The 21,255-nt window shown below is 42.6% G+C and overlaps 1 protein-coding gene across 1 annotated transcript in view; it reads left to right on the top strand.

Moving 5' to 3' along the window:
- Nucleotides 1–525: 525 nt before the first annotated feature.
- TYRO3 (TYRO3 protein tyrosine kinase) overlaps nt 526–21,255 on the top strand; it is a 217,561-nt gene continuing 196,831 nt past the window's right edge. Inside the window, exon 1 of the mRNA XM_077264230.1 lies at nt 526–1,237. Within this exon, the coding sequence (XP_077120345.1) occupies nt 1,168–1,237 (70 nt within the window). The 5' untranslated portion in view covers nt 526–1,167. The remainder of the gene's footprint in view (nt 1,238–21,255) is intronic.

Raw genomic sequence — 21,255 nt, 5'->3', positions numbered from 1 at the left:
TAGAACGGATTTTCAGTCGAAGAAATTTGCGCGACAGATCTGCAGCTTGCGAATGAATCTGTATATACAGTTCAGTGGCGGACGCAGAAATAAGGGCCACTGTGCAAGAACAGTATATGGGTCCGTTGCAGTCCTGTGAGAGAAGCTGCTGCTTTGGAGGTGGCGGTGGTACCCTTAAGGCTGCCGTCACACTATCAGTATTTGGTCAGTATTTTACATCAGTATTTGTAAGCCAAAACCAGGAGTGGAACAATTAGAGGAAAAGTATAATAGAAACATATGCACCACTTCTACATTTATCACCCACTCCTGGTTTTGGCTTACAAATACTGAGGTAAAATACTGACCAAATACTGAGGTAAAATACTGACCAAATACTGATAGTGTGACGGCAGCCTAACTCTTGGACATCTGTGTGGCGGCACTGATAATGTGTAGCCCCAGAATCAGTTCACAACAAGTGAGGCTGGAGAATTCCAACAGCACGAATCAGACTTGTATGAAGTCCTCCCAGCTCTTACTCCTCCAGCACACTGGGGCTGACTACTCCTCCTAGTCACGTGTCTGCTCACATCACATCTCCATAGGTCCTTCAGCATCTACCTCGTACAGACAGCACTTTGTATTGCTCAGGAAAAGGAGGAGACATTGGAGTTCTCTGTGGCAGGAGCTGGTTGTGTGTCTCATGGGCGCCTGCTGGTGTGGATTATCTACATACAGAATAGACAGAGCAGGGGGATTCGTTTGCAGCCTGGACTGTAGAAGGATTGGAGATTATTGGATTAAGGTGTGGGTTCCTAGATAGGAGGCAAATTATAGGGTCAATTCCCCTGCAGTAGATAAAACATGGGAGCCTGGTAGCTGGCGTGTAGGGTTGCCATGCATGTATTCCAAGCCTCATCATCTGTTGCTTTAGCGTAGATATCAGATCCACAACCCATAGAGACCCATCTGTCAATGAGGTTGCACGACCACAGGTTGCCTTCATGACCACCCTCTATGGTCATTAGTAGGACTTATTGATCAGCTGGAGAAGTTCATGGCTAGGTGCTGACCTGGAGATCAAGGGTTAGGAGAACCTTCCAGCACTTGGATTAATTCTTACTAAATAGACTTTACCGGACACGGTGAAGCCCAAAAAGGAGGATGGATGGATGGTGAAGAAGCATGATCTACCCCGGCTCGGCTAGCCTCATCAAGGGGCTCCTTCTGGCCACTGTGGCGCTAGGATTGGCAGGTAAGATGGGGATGAGGCTCAGTTTCTGGGAAGAGAAGCGACCTTCTTACATTGTTACTTTATAGCTTGCTAGAATATGAGACAATTCTGGAAATACTTTAGGTCACAGCTTTGGCTTCTACCAAGTCGTTACATGTATGCGAGCGGCATCAATAAATAATTGATATATAATTGCACCTTATTTTTTTACCTTTTAAGCCAGGTTTTGCACATGTGGACGACTGCTTTAGAAACTCCGTCCCTGCTGTTTACTTACAGCGACATACTGAGCAATAAAGATAATTCTGTGCGTTCGTCGGCCGTGTCATCAGTTATTGTTACAAAGAAAACTATTGTGACATTTCATGAGTTTGACCAAGTACAAGGTCCTCCTATGCTCCATTGGGTCGGAGCTAGTTACTGATAGTCGGCTACAGACGGCCGGCGTCCACCTGCATGGTTTGCGTTTTACCCATTATGGTCTAACTCTATCATGGATCAAACTCTCCACTGCAAGTTTTCAAATCAATTAAAGACTCATACTGCTCACTGACTGTATCCTAGTTGCATCAATCTGTAGCCTATAATTCGCCGACTGTTTGCTAGGAGAAGCAGGAAAAACCTCCATCAGTTTTATTTTTTGGCTGATGGTAAAAACTGAAACACACTCTGATCAGGACATGGAAGGAAACCATCCTCTTTTTTTTTTTTTTCACGTACAAAAAAAAAATGGAGAACTGAATGCTGTCGTACATAGTTATCAGCCCAAAGTGGGTGGCTCAAGGTTCCTTTCTGTTGGTGAAAATTTGGCAACAATGGCGTCCATATCCGGAGAAATAGTATGGTGATTGCTAAGAAAAATGTAGACTTATGGGCTAATGGCTAAACACAAAGATCTGACTGGGATGGGTAAATTTGGAGACTGCAGGGTACAGACTGGAAATGCAGTCAGAATGAATGTAGAGGCATCTGTCCACTATAGGGGCCCATTAAAAAAAAAAAAAAAAAGCAGCACCGCATGGTATTTTTTCCATTGCGATGTCTATCTTTGTAGGGAAGTGCTATCTATTGCGCTTTCCTATATAGTAAAACAGTCGAAAGCCGAAAGAACACACTTTTGGCCTCCATCTGATGAATGGGGGCTATGGGAATGGTAAAGTATATCAGAAAAAGCTCCCAGCAAAAACTGAAGGCTAAGTGCACAGATTCAGTGACTATTTAGTCTTACCTCTCTTTCAGACGTCTGTGATCATGGGTCAGATCTCAGATCACAATGCATGGACTGGACACCCATCTCTTGACCCGAAGCGTGACTTTCATATATTTCTAAGAGGCTGTCATCCTCAGGTCGGGAGACGTGCAGACAGTCTGTGCATTAGGATACGAGATCTGATCCATGATCACGGACGTCTGAAACAACGCTTAGGGTATGTTTCCACGGGGCATATTCCTTCAGTATTTGCTGTGGATTGGACACTGCGTACATCCGCAGCGTTCAGATGTTACAGCATAGTGTAGGGGATTTTTTGAAATCCCATCTCCACTATGCGTACAAAGACACATGCGGCGCGTCTTTATAGACCTCTGCATGTCTATTTATCTTGCGGAGATGCTCCGTCTCCACAAGATAAATAGCACCGTCCTATGTATAGGATGTGGTGATTCCGCATGGTTCAATGAACACCTGCGGAATCACAGTGCGTACAAAAGGGGGCGGCGCTTTTGACGAAGTGAGTGTCCACTGCGTCCAAAGCGCTGGGATTCCGGACCGTGGACACATACCCTTACAGGGTAAGGTAACCTGTCTTCAGGATTTACCCCTAGATGGTAATAGGAGCGCTTTATCAGCCTCTTCAAACCCCTTTAATGCTGTAAATGCTAAATGTACCGTAGTGTTTAAAAAATACCGTAAGTTTGTCTCTGTTCTGGACTAGTCCGGGATCACTGTCAATCAAAGCCACTGCGCACTGAGAGCATGCCCACAGCCATGTCGCTGACAACCCGACATGTGCAAGATGGGAAAGAGGAAGGACGGCTTCTGCTCCCTGCTGTCCCTAGACATGTCGGGATGTCAATGACGCTGCTCTGGGCATGCTCCCAGTGCACAGTCGCTTTGATTGACAGCGATCCCGGACTAGTGCAGAGCAGTGACAATTAAACTTAGTTTTTAAACACTTATATTTTGCATTTAGGGCTAATAGAGACATCATGAAAAGGGCATGAGGGGGCTAAAAGTACTCCTAATACCTTCCAGGGGTAAATCCTGATGCCAGGTCACCTTTGGGCACAGTCAGAAGGTCGTATAAATCGGACTGAGATTAGACCGCAGTGCCGGACTGGCCGGTGGCTCTCCCCACCCCAATGTGACAGCTTCATATATTTCTAGGCCGCCAGCTGTCACTCTCTGATCAGGTGAGCCACCGGCCAGTCCATGCATTGTGGTCCGATTTGTACAGTCGTCTGACTGCGCCCTTTTAAGAGAGTGTCATAACATTTCTGTAAACTAAATAAGAACTTGGAAGTTGAGGATCCCTATCTTTGAGGTCGATTTTGATATTTCTTTTCTAATTTTTTTTTCCCAGGTTTGTAAGCCAGGCTTTATCTTGTAGTATTTATTACTCCATTGGTTCCTGGTAATTTGGCCTTTAAGGCCATCTACATAAGTAGGCTACTTTAGTATTTTTTAAGCCAAAAACTACATTCTGTCAACAGTAATATGGGTATGTTTTAGCATCTGTATTATTACTGCAAGTCCTGGCCCGAGGCTACCAACCCAGATTGGCATTAATTATACCATTTATTATTAACCATTATTTATCCAATTATACTGATCACGGAGTTCAAAAGCCTGCGGTCGGGCCAGGAATTGTAGCCTTCATATGATTACTAAACTGTGCCAGCACTATGACCACCTGAATGAGGACAAAACAGATGATGTGTAAATCTTCCATTACAGTTTTTCTATGTGTAGATTCCATTCTGGGATTTGACTTACAAATCTTGATGCAATATTCTGCCCCCCATACTGCAATATGAACACGGCTTATGGAACAATGTGTGCAAAAATCTGCCACTTAACCCTAACTGTAAATGTATGGTTTGGAAAAATCCATTCACACGCTGCAGAAACTAAAGCCTTCCCAGGTATAGAACAGATTTTTAATGAGGATGTCCAAAGTTGGGGATTTAAGTTTACAATCCCTCTATGTGACTGCAGACTTGTGAATCCTCATATCATGCACACTGCACGTTGTCTGGACTCTCCAGTGATTCTTCCGGCCACATTCCAACCAGACTTTTGTCTGACCTCGCTCATCATTACACTTGCACTGAGTGAGGCCAGCACGTCTAGTTGGCACGTGACCGCATGCTTGCAAATCGCATACGTGAATCCACCAGCTTCCAGCCTAGGGGAATACTGATAGTGCACACACAGGATTCACAAGTGTGCACGCACATAGTGTGACTGCAAACTTGTAACCCAAGTCTGGACAACCCCTTTAAGCTTGAGAGATTTTTCCAACATATCTGCTCTGTGTGAACAAACTCTAAAACAGCACAGCTTTTTTACATCCCTGTAATCATAAATGGGTACTCAGAAGTGTGGGAGTTGTTACCTATCCATAGGATAGGTAATAACTTCCTGACAGCTGGGACCCCACTGGTCCTGCGAACTGGAGTTCTGACTGAATCGTGGTCCATTCATTCTTAATGTGACCGCAGGAGATAGCTGAGTGCTGCAATCCCAGCCGTCGACACCCCATCAATCAGAAATGTATCCCTTATCCCATGCATAGGGGATAATTTCCAAACTTGAGAATACCCCTTTAAGGCTATCTTAGATCATCACACCCTGAGTTATGTGAAAACATGTTTGCTAAAAATCTCATCAGATTAGCAGATGGGTCACTGACACACCGGTTATGACCTGGTTAGGAGTGTGCATACACTGATGTAGGTCTATGTAGTATAGATATACAAGAAGAAGCAAAACCCTTTGGGGGAGGTTGAATAATGGTGTTGTGAAATGCATCAATTTAGGAATGTCACATACACTTCTCGGCACATGACATGGGGTGCGCCTGCAAGGGTTAATTTACCTCCTCTCATTCCATCTTGTACTCAACCTCTGTCACAAGCTGTAAAATGAGCATGAATTATACCCTGATACAGTCCACACACCCCGGATACACAACAGGCTGCTACCATTCACCACACACAGGGTGATGAGCCCCCAAAATACACTCTACTGTCCAACTGTCAAAAGACCACACACTCTCCGAAAGGCTATGGATTCTTTAGTGCACACAAGAACCAAACTTATTAAAGTTTTAATCTTTAATATAAAAGTGCTTACAAGAAAAAGTATAAAAAGAAAAAAATAGTGACACAAATACGCAAAATAAAAAGGGAGAAACAACAGAAATACCTAAACATTTCCATCTAACGTTATTCTTCTGTTCCCCTGGGGGAAGGAGAAATGAATTCTGGATCACATTCAGCTGAAGCTGACCCCACATGTGAGCACCTTTCCATTGTCTCCCCCATCTTTTATATGCCCGATCCTGGCTCACGTTTCCAGAACGGTCTAGACTGTAATATTGAAATCGCTGGTCTGTAACTGGCCCATGGGCTAATTAAGGGCGAGCATCTTGCATATTTAATACCTTTTTTCTTCCAACTACCTCTTTTCTATGGTAGCGCTGCGGAATATGTGAGAGCTATATAAAAACAAAGATGATTATTATAATTAGATAGAAAATGTCCAGTCTGGCCACAAGGGACCATCTGCCCAAGCTTCTGCTCCCCAGGCTGAGGTGTCAGGAATGACACCCGTTGTAGTCTCTGGGATACCCCCTTGGTTCTGAGGTCCTGTAATAAGAGTACGGTATTTAGAGGTTATGTCCTATGTGTAGTGTCAATCATATGAATGTCAGACTTAAACCAATGTTATTTGACTGATATTATCATTACACTTACAACCTACTTTATGTCACATTTATTATTATAGTAGTAATTTATTTCTGCAATTGATATTGAAAAGTTGGTGCTACATGCCAGGCATGTCGGAGACCTTTTATCGCCTTAAAAAAAAAAAACCTCATGGCTGGCATGTTTTTGTTTTTTTAACAACTGTGTTATTTTTTGTGTATCTTTAATGCATTTTATGGCTCTTTTTAAGAAACTAAGAAGCATTAAAAAAAATATGCTCAATTATTATGCACATTTTGCAACAGTCTTGGCACCATTCCACCCAGTGTGTCCTAAATCGGCACAATACATAGCAGGCTCTTATTGCTATGCAACCACACTAGAAATCTTACAAGTAGAAACGGCTGAATCAAAACACAGGATACTTAGAAATAAATTTGCTCCGACCACATGGGACTGTGTTTCAGGTATCATTGATACAAATGATGTATTAAAACAAACATTTGTTCGGAACCTCAAGAAAAGAGCAAACGTTTATTCTGATCTTGCTTTAATTGGTGACATAAATAAATACTTCTGGGCATTTATAGGTGCATGGTCGTTTTTGGATAAGAGGTATTGTTGTGTTGGGCAGCAAGGTCTCGCTGTCGCATTGGTTACGTAGCTGCTGGCTAATGATAGCAATATGATAAAATATTAAATATCTCTCTCCTTGGTTAATGCTATGAGTCATCCTCATGCTGCGTCTCTGTTGTCAATACTGTATAGAAAAAAAAATGCTTGGCTTCCTAGGTGAGTGATTTGGGCATTCGAGAGAGGAATAAAACTACTTTCTGACCTTTCTGCTATGCGTCCGATACATCAAGTCAAGTGCTGCCCTTTCTGGAATAAGAAACCTTGAGGTCTGACAATGAAAATTCTTCATTTCCATGGCAATAGAATGTCAGCAATAGATCTGTGATTTAGATCCAAAGTATTGATTTGTGCTACATAGTTTAGGATAAGCTACGGGTGTTCCGAAAACTAAAGGCTACCCCCTAGTGACGGGTGCGTCAATGGATCCAGCGCTGTCTACACATATCAGATGGTGGGCATGACGTTAGAAGCCCCCTTCCTTTTTGCTTCTTCTCATGTATGCCACAGTTAGTATTGATCACACCACACAGGGCTAAACAGCAGAGATCAGAAGTTTCTCTGATCTCTGCTGTCGGACTGGGAGTTCGGCAATGATTGGCAGACGCATTCCCTCTATTACTCACACGGGCAATATCTGCCCACGCAACCTGAGCGACGTGATACTACATTACCGGGCGCTAAGGTCTTCCCATTGGTCATGGAATATCAATCACAGCAATGTTCATTTACGTTATACTATTCTTCTTCTGCAATGTTTGGAGTTTAGTGACAACCATCATTGGAATGTCCTTACGGAGTTGTCAGCCGGCTTCCTAAAGCATAGAAATCTGCATTATTGAGTCGCTCCCTCCTACTATCTCCTATAGCATTCTTCAGTTTTAGGAACGGAATGACAGAACTAAAGGTCCTCTCCGAATATTTCATGTGAAATAGTGCAGTGTATAAAATGAGACATTAACGTACAAAATAAATTAAAAAAAAATATTCTTAAACACTTAGAATACTGTGTAAAGTTCTGGTCTCTGGTGTATAAGGACACCGCTGGACTAGAGCGGGTGCAGAGAAGAGCGACCAAGGTTATTAGAGGACTGGGGGGTCTGCAGTACCAAGAGAGGTGTCAAATTTAGGGTTACTCAGTTTGGTAAAAATCGACGTCTTGAGCTATGTGCCCCCGATCAGGAGATAACGTTTGATCTCTCTACCACATGATGTTCTAATGGCTGATTAACTACTAAAATTACCGTCTGCCCCATTGGGATTTTGCCTTCCACTGGGTCAACATGTTAGGTTATATGTTGAAATCGATGGACTTAAGTCTACATCAACCTTAAAATCTCTGAAACTATTAAATTATCTGATCTATATACATGTTATGACCCATACAAGGAAAATAAAATTTGTACCTGTGCTTACACACAAAATTTGTGGAAAGGAATTATTTTGCTGCTCTATTTCATCCACAACAAATTGCACATACCGGTCTAATATATAGAAATTTTCCTGATTCTCATGCTCTGTAATTTGCTAGCCACACTGTTTGTTTGAGCAGTTCTGCTCCATCAGCCTTCTGCCAGCACTACTGGTACCGGAACTTGCTTACCCTTACTTCCCAGCATGTAGTTCTCCAACTTTTGTCCAACTGTTTGCCTATACTAAACTGAAACCCCACATCTCTATTATGGTTGTATGCACTTTGACACAGAAGAGCAGGAGCAGAGAGACATAGACCCAGGTTCGGACTGGTCAACAGGGGAATTCCGCGGTGGGCCCCTCTTGCAAGAACGGGCCACTTACCTCCTTGTATGAGCAGTACATGGCACAATATACTTAGAAGCATCATCTCATCGTTCATTTAACAAAATACTCAGTGTATTATTATATACACTCACCGGCCACTTTATTAGGTACACCTGTCCAACTTCTTGTTAACACTTAATTTCTAATCAGCCAATCACATGGCGGCAACTCAGTGCATTTAGGCATGTAGACATGGTCAAGACAATCTCCTGCAGTTCAAACCGAGCATCAGTATGGGGAAGAAAGGTGATTTGAGTGCCTTTGAACGTGGCATGGTTGTTGGTGCCAGAAGGGCTGGTCTGAGTATTTCAGAAACTGCTGATCTACTGGGATTTTCACGCACAACCATCTCTAGGGTTTACAGAGAATGGTCCGAAAAAGAAAAAAAATCCAGTGAGCGGCAGTTCTGTGGGCGGAAATGCCTTGTTGATGCCAGAGGTCAGAGGAGAATGGGCAGACTGGTTCGAGCTGATAGAAAGGCAACAGTGACTCAAATCGCCACCCGTTACAACCAAGGTAGGCCTAAGAGCATCTCTGAACGCACAGTGTGTCGAACTTTGAGGCAGATGGGCTACAGCAGCAGAATACCACACCGGGTACCACTCCTTTCAGCTAAGAACAGGAAACTGAGGCTACAATTTGTAAAAGCTCATCGAAATTGGACAGTAGAAGATTGGAAAAACGTTGCTTGGTCTGATGAGTCTCGATTTCTGCTGCGACATTCGGATGGTAGGGTCAGAATTTGGCGTAAACAACATGAAAGCATGGATCCATCCTGCCTTGTATGGAGCATCTTTGGGATGTGCAGCCGACAAATCTGCGGCAACTGTGTGATGCCATCATGTCAATATGGACCAAAATCTCTGAGGAATGCTTCCAGCACCTTGTTGAATCTATGCCACGAAGAATCGAGGCAGTTCTGAAGGCAAAAGGGGGTCCAACCCGTTACTAGCATGGTGTACCTAATAAAGTGGCCGGTGAGTGTACATTAGTGCGTGAGGGTAATGCAGGGGCGGACATATCATTGATGCAAACTGTGCGGCCTCACCGGGGCCCAAGAGACCACCGGGCCCATTTCCACCTCCAAAGGAAGTGGAGCTGTACTTTATGATGACCATTTGGGCTACAAAGGGTCCTTCTATTGTTCTTGCACAGAGGCCTCTACTCTGTGTCCACCAGTGGAGCAATGCAACATTTTCACGTAGGAGAACAGTAGACCCCCAGAGTCATTGTTACTGGTGGACCCTTAGCACTCCAGTCTGACACTCCATAGGCCGACCATTTCCTGTAATCTGTCTCTGCCTGTCTGCAGCTGGAAATGGATTACACTTCACAACAGGATGTAGAAAAAAAGTTAAGACAGAAGGGAGGCATCAAATGGCCAGTGCTTTAGAGTAGGGGTTTTGGCAATAAGTAATTTATTTAGTAATATAGCACATTATCAAATAAGATCAAGTTGTCTGAAAGTGAGCAATTAAAGTTGCTGACGAACTATTTACATCCATTACTAATCAGAAAGAAAAGCTTTATTGTGCAAAAATAAGTGATATTGCTGTGTGCACAATTTTATTTGCCACCACTAGCCATGATGAAAGTGACCTGGCAATCGGCTAACAATCTTATTGTTCTTGGCCTGTGTGGTTTCCATTTTTCCTTACTGTTATGACACGCCTGATGTCACTGATACAAAGTAGGAAGGGTCCACAATCACAGGGCTGGAGTTCATAGTGCACATACCAGTCTAATATGTCTAGGAATTGTTCTCATGCTCTCTAACTTGCCAGCCACAATCTATCAATGAGCATTTCTGCTTCATCAGTATTCTGCCGGTACTATTGGTACTGGAACTTCCTTTCCCTCACTTTCCAGCATGTATTTCTCCTACCTTTATCCAAAATGTTAGCATGCACTATGATTTCATAATAACTAAAATGGGTGAAAGCTGCGGCACAAAATATTCCTTTGATCCAACTATGACAGTAATTATATATAGTAATTTGTTTTTTTACTTTCTGATTTAAAGGTGTTATCTGATCTAAAACTACAAGCCTGCAGTCACTATGTGTGGTCTTCATATCGCATGCACTGCATGCTGTGAAGATTCTCCAGTGCCGGCGTCAGGAGTGACGGTCACCTGAACACAAGTGTGTGCTATGCATATTCGCGGCCACATTCCAACTAGACTGTTTCTGGCCTTGCTCAATACATTTACATTGAACGAGGCTGCACACATCTAGTCAGAATGTGGGACACTGGAGAATCTTGCAGTGCTTGCGATGTGAAGATCACATATAGTGACTGCAGACTTGTAGCTTTAGATCAGGCATCACCTTTAAGCCCTTCAATATTGAATTAAAGGGAATGTGTCAGGACAATTATTTTTTTCTTACTATTGAAACCAGTGTTATGGCTGTATAGTTCCTGGCACAACACTAAAAATAACTATCATGTAGCAATCCAAATCAAGCTTTAAAGTCATATGCAAATTAACTAGGAAGTGCATAGGGGGCGTGTCAGTATGCCCCCAAGGTGCATCCAGACTAATTAGCATGTGTGACTTCAAAGCTCAGTTTCTCAGCATCAGCGCATCCGATTCCTACAACGAAGGTACCATTTTTATTGTTGTATTAAATAACACTGGAATCAGTAGTAGAATGGTTCCCTTTTATATTACTACTAGATGGTGGGCCGATTCTAACACTTTGGGTATTCTAGAATATGTCTGTATGTATGTATGTATGTCGCGCTTAGTACAGCCACGTAGTATATAGCACAGCCACGTAGTATATAGCAGCCACATAGTATATAGCACAGCCCACGTAACACAGACAGCTACATAGTATATAGCACAGCCCATGTAGTATATAGCAGTGTGGGTACCATATCCCTGTTAAAAAAAAAAAAAAAAAAGTTACTAACCCTCCGGTGTCCAGCGACACTGTGCCGATGCGCGTGATGCTGCTGACAACTTCCATTCCCAGTGATGCATTGCGAAATTACCCAGATGACTTAGCGGTCTTGCGAGACCGCTAAGTCATCTGGGCAATTTCACAATGCATCACTGGGAACGGAAGCTGGCGGCAGCATCGCGCGCATCGGTGGACGTCAGAAGGTGAGAATAGCACAATTTTTTTAATTTTTTAAAATTATTTTTAACATTACATCTTTTTACTATTGATGCCAGCATCAATAGTAAAAAGTTGGTCCGGGATGAGGCGACACACTGCCACTGACTGGAGGGGAGTAGGGAGGGGGCACTGACTGGAGGAGAATAGGGAGGGGCCAATTCGCGGCCGAACTAAGCCTGTCGCTGATTGGTTGCGGGATTTCCATGACGGACAGAGACAGACAGACAGAAGTACCCCTTAGACGAATATATAGATAGATTTTATAATGGCTGTATTTTTTAATTTGTTTTTGTTACCCTCGAGCCAATTAGCCTGTTGCTAGATTTTTTTAGTTAATATATTTCTCTACTATTATTCAGTACATACTGGTAGCCACGTTACCGATACATGTAGAAAATGCTTATACCGCAGTGTTCACAGGATTTTTTTTTTTCTCCCAGGTATTTCATTTTTTTTTTCAGGCTGCCAAACAGGAAATGAGATACAGATCCTCTCTTATATCTCCGGGGAAGCATTGTAGCTTCTCGTGTTGCAAAACATCTCTGTACAGTGACTTCACTAATGTGTTTTTCTCAGTTTCCTTTTTTTGTTTGTTTGCTTTTTTTTTTTTTTTTCTCAATTCATGAGTCAGACCAGCTCATAGATCCACTAAATCTGCAAACGTCTGTATACCACAAAGAAAAATCAAGGTCTGGCTGCAGTGATTTACTGAAAGGAAAAGCAGAGGAGGGAAATATTAAAAAAAAAAATCTCAGGAGAAGAAGAAAATTCTCAATATGTAACGGAAATTCCATCAGGGCAGTGTTTAAGTGTCTTCTAATTAAAGTTACGCATAATAACATTTACTTTACGATTTTTTTTTTTTAAAGTATTTAGAAAATGGTAATTCAAATTTAAGCCAGAGTGGGGAGTAATTGCAAAAAAGTCAAATTTAAAGGGGTTGTCCGGTCAAATAAGAAAGCCTTGCTGTCACTCTGTGACTACAGACTATTGAAATGTGACCGCAATGTACGCTGTCACGATTCCTCTGTATTTTACATTCTGCTTATTCATTCGATCACATACCTACTAGACTCCTGTGCTTCACTTCATTTTCTTTTATTGAGAGCACCTGGGTGAGACTAGTCGGCATGTGACCACAAGTATACAAATTTCATACTTGCCTACTTGTGATCGCCCACCTTCAAGGGTGGACTTTAATTCTCACGATGGAAAACACCTTTAGTCAGGGGCGGACATAACATTGATCACACTCTGATAGGCATAACCCGACCGATTTTCTTGGAAGACTGAAAATATGGTGACTGAAGCCTATATAACATTCATCCACTCAAATGTTTCGAATAGAAGCAGAAGAGGAGGGTAGGACACCACATTCCTGCAGGGCTTCAGGGTTAACCCATTAATATTTTTTTCTCCTTAGATTTTACTAATAGTCTTGTTCTGTCTTGTCTGGTAATGGGAGTCCTGTATGGACTCGCTGTTTGTGCTGCTAGGCTAGTAAGGCCGGATGTAAGGGAGTTATTCTACTGTATGAGTTGCCTGTTACACAATTTTGGAGACAGGATTCTCATTTTGTGCTATTTTCAAAAAGTAACTATTTCCATGAAAGAATTGAGATTAACTTACAGCTCCCCCCCCCCGAAGCTTAGGGGTGGTGTTGTGTACCAAGCCACATCTTTTGTGTTTTTACATATAAAGCCCCCATAAACCACAGATGTGCGACGGCTGAACGATTTTTCGTGGACAACTCTCCCAAGTGATCCTGGTCTGTCTAGGCGGTATTCTTTAATCCTTATGGGACCGCTGTTCCCTAGAACGAGACCGCTACTGCCTAGCCACCCACAAACCAAACATTTAGGGTATATCACATTCGCATGCTTCAAGTTCTTACTATAATTTTCACAAACTTTGGGTAAATCAATTACACAGAAAAGACAATTTCTAATATTTCTTATCGGCAAAATATGCTTCTTTCCACCCTTATGAGACACTTTTTTTTTCTCCTCCCTGCTGTCTGATCCCCTAAAGGTACCGTCACACTAAACGATATCGCTAGCGATCCGTGACGTTGCAGCGTCCTCGCTAGCGAGATCGTTTAGTTTGACACGCAGCAGCGATCAGGATCCTGCTGTGATGTCGCTGGTCGCTGAATAAAGTCCAGAACTTTATTTGGTCGTCCGATCGCCGTGTATCGTTGTGTTTGACACCAAAAGCAACGATACCAGCGATGTTTTACACTGGTAACCAGGGTAAACATCGGGTTACCAAGCGCAGGGCCGCGCTTAGTAACCCGATGTTTACCCTGGTTACCAGCGTAAAAGTAAAAAAAAACAAACAGTACATACTCACCCAGCGTCCCCCAGCTTCTGCTTCCTGACACTGACTGAGCGCCGGCCCTAAAGTGAAAGTGAAAGCCGCTGTGCTGTTAGGGCCGGAGCTCAGTCAGTGTCAGGAAGCAGAGGCTGGGGGACGCTGGGTGAGCATGTACTGTTTGTTTTTTTTACTTTTACGCTGGTAACCAGGGTAAACATCGGGTTACTAAGCGCGGCCCTGCGCTTAGCAACCCGATGTTTACCCTGGTTACCCGGGGACCTCGGCATCGTTGGTCGCTGGAGAGCGGTCTGTATGACAGCTCTCCAGCGATCAAACAGCGACGCTGCAGCGATCGGCATCGTTGTCGCTATCGCTGCAGCGTCGCTTAATGTGACGGTACCTTTAGTAAAACATATCCAATCCATCTAGGTAAAGGCAAGATCACTGAGGGATCAAGTTAAAAAGCTTATTAAACTCTTTGAAGGAGTTTCCTCCTCCCGCTATCTGATCTCATGATCCTCTTAGTATAAGGCCATGTGCACACGTTCAGGATTGTTAGCGTTTTTTTCGCGTTTTTTCGCTATAAAAACGTGATAAAAACGCGAAAAAAAACGCTTACATAAGCCTCCTATTATTTACAGGGTATTCCGCATTTTTTGTGCAAATGTTGCGATTTTTTCCGCGAAAAAATCGCATAGCGGAAAAAAAAGCAACATGTTCATTAAAAATGCGGAATTGCAGGGATTCCGCACACCTAGGGGTCCATTGATCTGCTTACTTCCCGCACGGGGCTGTGCACACCATGCGGGAAGTAAGCAGATTATGTGCGGTTGGTACCCAGGGTGGAGGAGAGGAGACTCTCCTCCACGCACTGGGCACCATATAAGTGGTCAAAAAATAAGAAATAAAATAATAAACAGTCCTATACTCACACTCGATGTCCCGCGCAGTGTTCCCGCCTCCTCGCACGCTGCCGTTCGGTTCCTGTAGCTGGTGTGCGCTGAAGGACCTCGCCGAATGACGTCACTGTCCTGTGATTGGTCGTGAGCGGTCATGTGACCGCTCACGTGACCGTGACGTCACGGGAGGTCCTGTGCGCACAGACCAGCTAGAAGAGGAGCCGGACGGCCGCTGAGGAGATGTCTGGGTGAGTATAAGCATTTTTTTTATTTTTTTTATTATTTTTAAACATTCTGTCTTTTACTATAGATGCTGCATAAGCTGCATCTATAGTAAAAAGTTGGTCACACTTGTCAAACGCTATGTTTGACAAGTGTGACCAACCTGTCAGTCAGTTTTCCAAGCGATGCTACAGATCGCTTGGAAAACTTTAGCATTCTGCAAGCTAATTACGCTTGCAGAATGCTAAAAAAACGCGAAAAAAACGGAAAAAAAACGCAAAAAAAAAATGCGGATTTCTTGCAGAAAATTTCCGGTTTTCTTCAGGAATTTTCTGCAAGAAATCCGTAACGTGTGCACATACCCTAACATCATCGAACATCCACCTAGGTAAAGGCAAGATCATTGAGGTGTTGGGTTACAGAGCCTATTAAAGTCTGTGAAGGAGTTCCCTAGTCCCTGCTGTCCGATCCCATGACCTCCATAGTAAAGGGAAGATCACTGAGGGATCAGGTTACAGAGCCTATTCAACTCTGTGTGAAGAATTTAGGAGCATTCAGCACAGTGAAAGATCAAGCACATTATTCTGCTACCTCCAGCAAGTTTTTGGGTTTTTTTACATCTGCGGTATTCAGTCACACCGCTTAGTGATGTTGTGTAATGTCCTCCAGGCTGTTAAAGGTACCGTCACACACAGCGACGCTGCAGCGCTATAGACAACGAGCCGATCGCTGGAGCGTCGCTGTTTAGGTCGCTGTAGAGATGTCAAACACAGCAACTCCACAACGATGCAGGAGCGATCCTGTGACGTAACGGTGACTCACTTACCGTTCTCACAGGTCGTTAGCTCCATGTAAAACATTGCTGGCATCGTTGCTTTTGCTGTCAAACACGACGATACACGCCGACCTGACGACCAAATAAAGTTCTGGACTTCTAGCTCCGACCAGCAATATCACAGCAGGATCCAGATCGCTGCTGCGTGTCAAACACGAGATCGCTATCCAGGACGCTGCAACGTCACGGATCGTTGTCGTTCTCGTTGTAAAGTAGCTGAGTGTGAAGGTACCTTAATAAGTCTGCCTGTGTGCTACAGACAAAAAAGAGCAATAAGCCATCTCTGTGTGCTGTGTATGGGAGACATCATAGCAGCTCGTCTCCACCCACCAGCTCAGGGACAACTGAAAATTAGACACAGCCTGCGTAAAGGAATAATGCAGGCTACAGAGCATACAATTGCCATAGATAGTGCTATTTCACACGTACATACACATGGCAGTTCATTCTGAAAAGTCGACTGAAATTACAGATTTGTTTTATATGCTTGTGGTGCTCAGAGATGACCAGAAAAACATTTTGAGGCTGTCATTGTTGCCAAAGGTTGTGTAAAAATAAATAAATAAATGGTGTCTTTTTAAACCTGTCCTTGTCATATTCCAAGTTTCTTCTTCTTTATTTATTTTTCAAAGGCTGCATTTATGGTGACAGGTCCACCTTTTTGTTGAAATTTGATACAATGATACAACGTTGGTCCATATCCTCTCATGGCTGAAGATAGTCCCTTTTTTTTTTTTTTATAAGAAGCCAATAATGTTGACCGCAACTTTACAAGCATTAAATAATTATAACTTATGTAACACATTACCTATGACTACACCATGGCGCACCCAAACTGTAGAATCACAGCCTTATATAATTACTACTGTATGCATGCTCTTATTATTTCACATAGGGGTTTTATTAAGGCAGTGAGGGAGATAAGAAATCACAGGGTTCTCGTAAATGAGCTACTTGCCCTTATAAATTGCTACTGTATCATTAACCTTCGTGCTGTTTGCTCTCTTACATACTTGGCAGGATGAATTTTCCTTCCACTTACAGATTAAAGGGTGTTTGCCAGCCCAATCCAATAGTATAAACTGAGCCCACAGTCTTGTAGGGGTTATAGCCCCTAAAAAAAAAAAAATCCCACCTTAAGTGATCGAATTGCTTCCTATGATCCGTAGAAACGGAAGTATAATCAAATATGCTAATCAGGGTGCTCGGTGCACCCTTAGGCTGCCGTCACACTATCAGTATTTGGTCAGTATTTTACATCAGTATTTGTAAGATAAAACCAGGAGTGGAACAATCAGAGGAAACGTATAATAGAAACACATGCACCACTTCTGTATTTATCACCCCCTCCTGGTTTTGGCTTACAGATACTGATGTAAAATACTGACCAAATACTGCTAGTGTGATGACAGCCTTAGTGTGGCCAAGAGGCTCAGTGCACCGTATCGCCCAATGGTTTACATGTACTGCCTCCTTCACTGGCTTGCTTGAGCCTTCTCTTCAGTGGTTAGTCCAGGCAAGCCAGTGCTGTCAATCACCAGTTAGGGAGGCGTGGGTTTGCAGAACAGTGCACCGAGACTCTAGGCTACACCAAGGGTGCACCGAGCCTACTAATTAAAATATTTCATTAAACTGCAGTTTTTGCTGAACAGTCAATTAGAGCCTTAAAGAAGTTGTCCACTACTAGGACACCTTCTTCTCATACCCCACGCTTAGCCCCCATAAGATAATAAAGCTCATACTCCTCCCTTGCTGGCGCTGTTCCTGTGGTGTCGGCACCCTCCCTCCCTGGGGATCCCATGCGGTTATGGCACGTGACGCCAGCATCCAATCAGCATTGGCGTCACTGTCTCTGCCTCCTGTCAAATTAAACAAGAAGAGGAAGCAGAGGATCAGCAGCAACCCGGACTTCCTCATGTTCAATCCGTACGAAGGCGGGGAGAGTAACGTCAGCACTGATTGGGCACTGAGGTCACAGGTCACAACAACCGCACAGGAGCCCCTGGGAGAGAGAGTGCCGACACCGCGGGAACAGCGCCGGCACGGGAGGTGAGTATAGGCTTTTTGTTTATCGGGGCCAAACATTTAGATTAAAAAAGGGGTTGCCTACGTAGGGGAGAACCCCTTTAAGGTGGAATTTTTATAAAGTCTTTTAAAAAAAGATTATTCATTTTACTTATTTACTTTTTTAGGAGAAAATGACCCATTATTGAGAATTCCAAAAGTCTTCTCTTGTAACATTTGTTCCTTCTAATATTCTGTTTAGAGAATAATTATAAGAAATGTTGGCATAGAATACGATTTGCTTCTCGGTAATTAAAAGTTTCGTCAACTCCTGTTCAGTCTCATTAGTGGAAGTAGTAGCTGTAAACTATGCAGCGCACTTATGTAAGCCTCTGTGCACAGTAGGCAGCATAACGTGATTGTGTCTCCGACAATGCCACCATATCACTCACCCCCGGCACTTTCTCATTGCCACAGGAGAAGGTTAGGGGAAAACTGCCTGGTTTTATTCACTTAGGGAACCTAAACCATATTTTTTATTAGCAGGTCACAGAAATACAAAATTGGGAGAGACTAAAAAAACAAACAAAAACAAACGCAATTAAAGTTTTTATTCAGACATCACTGATTTTTTTTTTTTTATATATTTTTTTTTTTATTCACCAGTGTTTTGGATCTGATTTTACTCTTTGTTTTGTCAGTTTTTACCATCAGGGATTCATCACTGTTTTTGTTTTTGTTTTTTTTTCCAATTTGGAAAAGATAATTTACTAAGCTTCTCCTATATATGAATGTTATAAACAGACAGCACAGGGATTCTACACAAATGGTATTGTGCACTGTCAATGATTTTCATGGACTCGGGTCGGTGCACACATCGCTGTTTTGTCACATTTTTTTTGTGCCCAGTTTTGTCACAAAACCTGAAGGGCTTCCTAATATCTGCAAAGTGAATGAGAATCCTGAAGTCTCATGCACATGTTGCTTATTTTTTCCTTGCAGATTTATATCTGCAGCATGTACTTTCTACCAGTGTTTTTGCTGCAGATTTCACCCATACTAATGAATGGGAAAAAATCTGCACCAAAACCACAAATAAAAAAACGCATGGGTTTAACCCCTTAACCTGAAGCCTGTTTTCACCTTAATGACCAGACCAGTTTTTGCAATTCTGACCACTGTCACTTTGAGGTTATAACTCTGAAACACTTCAATGGATCCCACTGATTCTGAGAATGTTTTCTAGTGACACATTGTACTTCATGTTAGTGGTAAAATTTCTTTGATTTACACCTAGTCCTGTAGTGATAATCTGCTGCTGATAAAACACTGATTTTATTGAAATAGCAAAACACAACCTAGTAAGTGACACATCAGTGGAATCTGGCTATCATACTTCTCTCAGATAGCATAGTAAATAACTACTGACAGATTCCCTTTTGAAGCTTGACAACTTTTCTCACATAGATGTGTTGCTGGCTTGACTATGGACAGTTTTAGAGAAGCACATTACTGGAACCAGTGGCAGACATAGGAGAGGGCCCAGTGCAAGAATAATATATGGACCCTTTGCAGTCCAATAGCTAATTATAATGCACATTCCATCTGCTTTGGAGGTGGTAGTGGCCCCCTTACCTTCTGGGCTCCCGCGCCCAGATTACACAAATGGTATGTGCACCCCTAATAGGAGCATGAGTTCTAGTTTTATCGCAGGTTTAAAGAGAATACATCAGCAAGTTTCTGTTATGTAATGTATTATGTATGGGGCAGAGACCCTGATTCCAGCAATATGTCATTTATGGCCTGGTGCTGTTTTGTTAGAATCCCTGGTTTCTCTGCTGTAGGTGTAGCAGTGCTCAGAGTACTGAGCTGTGTATAACCCCGCCCACATCATTGATTTGACTCTTGCTGACAATGTACACAGGAAGCAGCCAATCAGTGGTGGAGGCGGGGTTACACAGATTAACCTTACTTGCCTGCACATAAGATTTAGTTAGGCAATGGTAATCTCCTGCTGATAAAACACTGATTGTACAGCCTAATTAGTGACACATCCCTAGAATCAGGCTCTCTTGCTTTATATTATGCTGCTCGCAGATTAAATAGCAAAAAAAAAACTGTCAGCAGATTCCCTTTTAGAACCTGAATTGACAGCACCTTGAGTCCCTGTTATTTCAGGAATTTACACCTGTAGTAAGTCAAGGACTTGTAACTTCACTATAGGAACACAAATGTGCCGAAATGCACTCATCTGAAATCTTCCAGTTGTAGCTGTAAGTGGAAATGGCTCCTGGTAATCTGTAATCAAAAGTACATAAGGTGTCACTGAGATACAACATGGAGAACTTGGGCAAAGAAAAGTGTTTAAAAAAACAACTTTTGACAATGATAAAAAAATAATATATCTACATCTACACTGTTTGCATTGGAGACCAAGCATTCCTGAACCACTTTTTTTTTTTTGCTGTAGCAAAAACAAACAAAAACGTGAAAATATGCAAATGAATGCCACTTCTTTCTCGGCCAGATTTCCCCCAAGACTGTTTCCTTCTTCATTCTTATATTTTGTGTTCCTTTAATTCCACTTTCATATGCAAAAGAAATTAATTTTGGTAATTTTCTAACTTTTGTCTCCTGCATTTAATTATCTTCTTAAAACATTTTTTTTTTCTGTAAGCTTCCTGTAAAATTGTGAATCGACAAAAAAGGAGAAATGATTAGAAGGAGACATAAAAGAGCTGCAGCAGAAAGGCAGACAATGAATGGGACCAATAAATCCTTCTTTGTAGGGTGGAGATAATCCGTTTATAGGACCAGTATCAGCGGGCACGTCGAATGCACATTCATAACTTACCACCAGATACATTTGCAGCTTTTGTTCTTTTCAGTTCGTACCAAAATCCATGTAAATTCCTTTCTAGGGGCTCAAAGCAGAACCCTGTAGGCTTTGCTCACATTACCGAAAAGTGAGACTTTCCATTGTCCATCCGCTCCAGAAGAGGAGTATGGCATTAGTCTTATCATTTGTACTCTTTATGGATACTGGGCAAATATCCCTAATTTAAAAAAAAAAAAATACGTGGGACAAATCATATTTTAAGAAAACTATTATTGAAGAACATGAGCAGTGTCAGACTGAAGAACATTGGGCGCCGGAGGATTTGATTCGGAGAGTCCACCTTTCTCCCCCAATAAAGAGCCCCATAGCAAGGTTTGTACTATGAACTCTCCTGAAGGAGAAGCCAGGGCCCACCGGAGGATTCTCCGGTT

Source organism: Ranitomeya variabilis, chromosome 1 (assembly GCF_051348905.1).
Source record: "Ranitomeya variabilis isolate aRanVar5 chromosome 1, aRanVar5.hap1, whole genome shotgun sequence".
Lineage (NCBI taxonomy): Eukaryota > Metazoa > Chordata > Amphibia > Anura > Dendrobatidae > Ranitomeya > Ranitomeya variabilis.
Note: the sequence above shows the minus strand (reverse complement) of the source record. Positions and strands in the feature narration are given on the sequence as shown.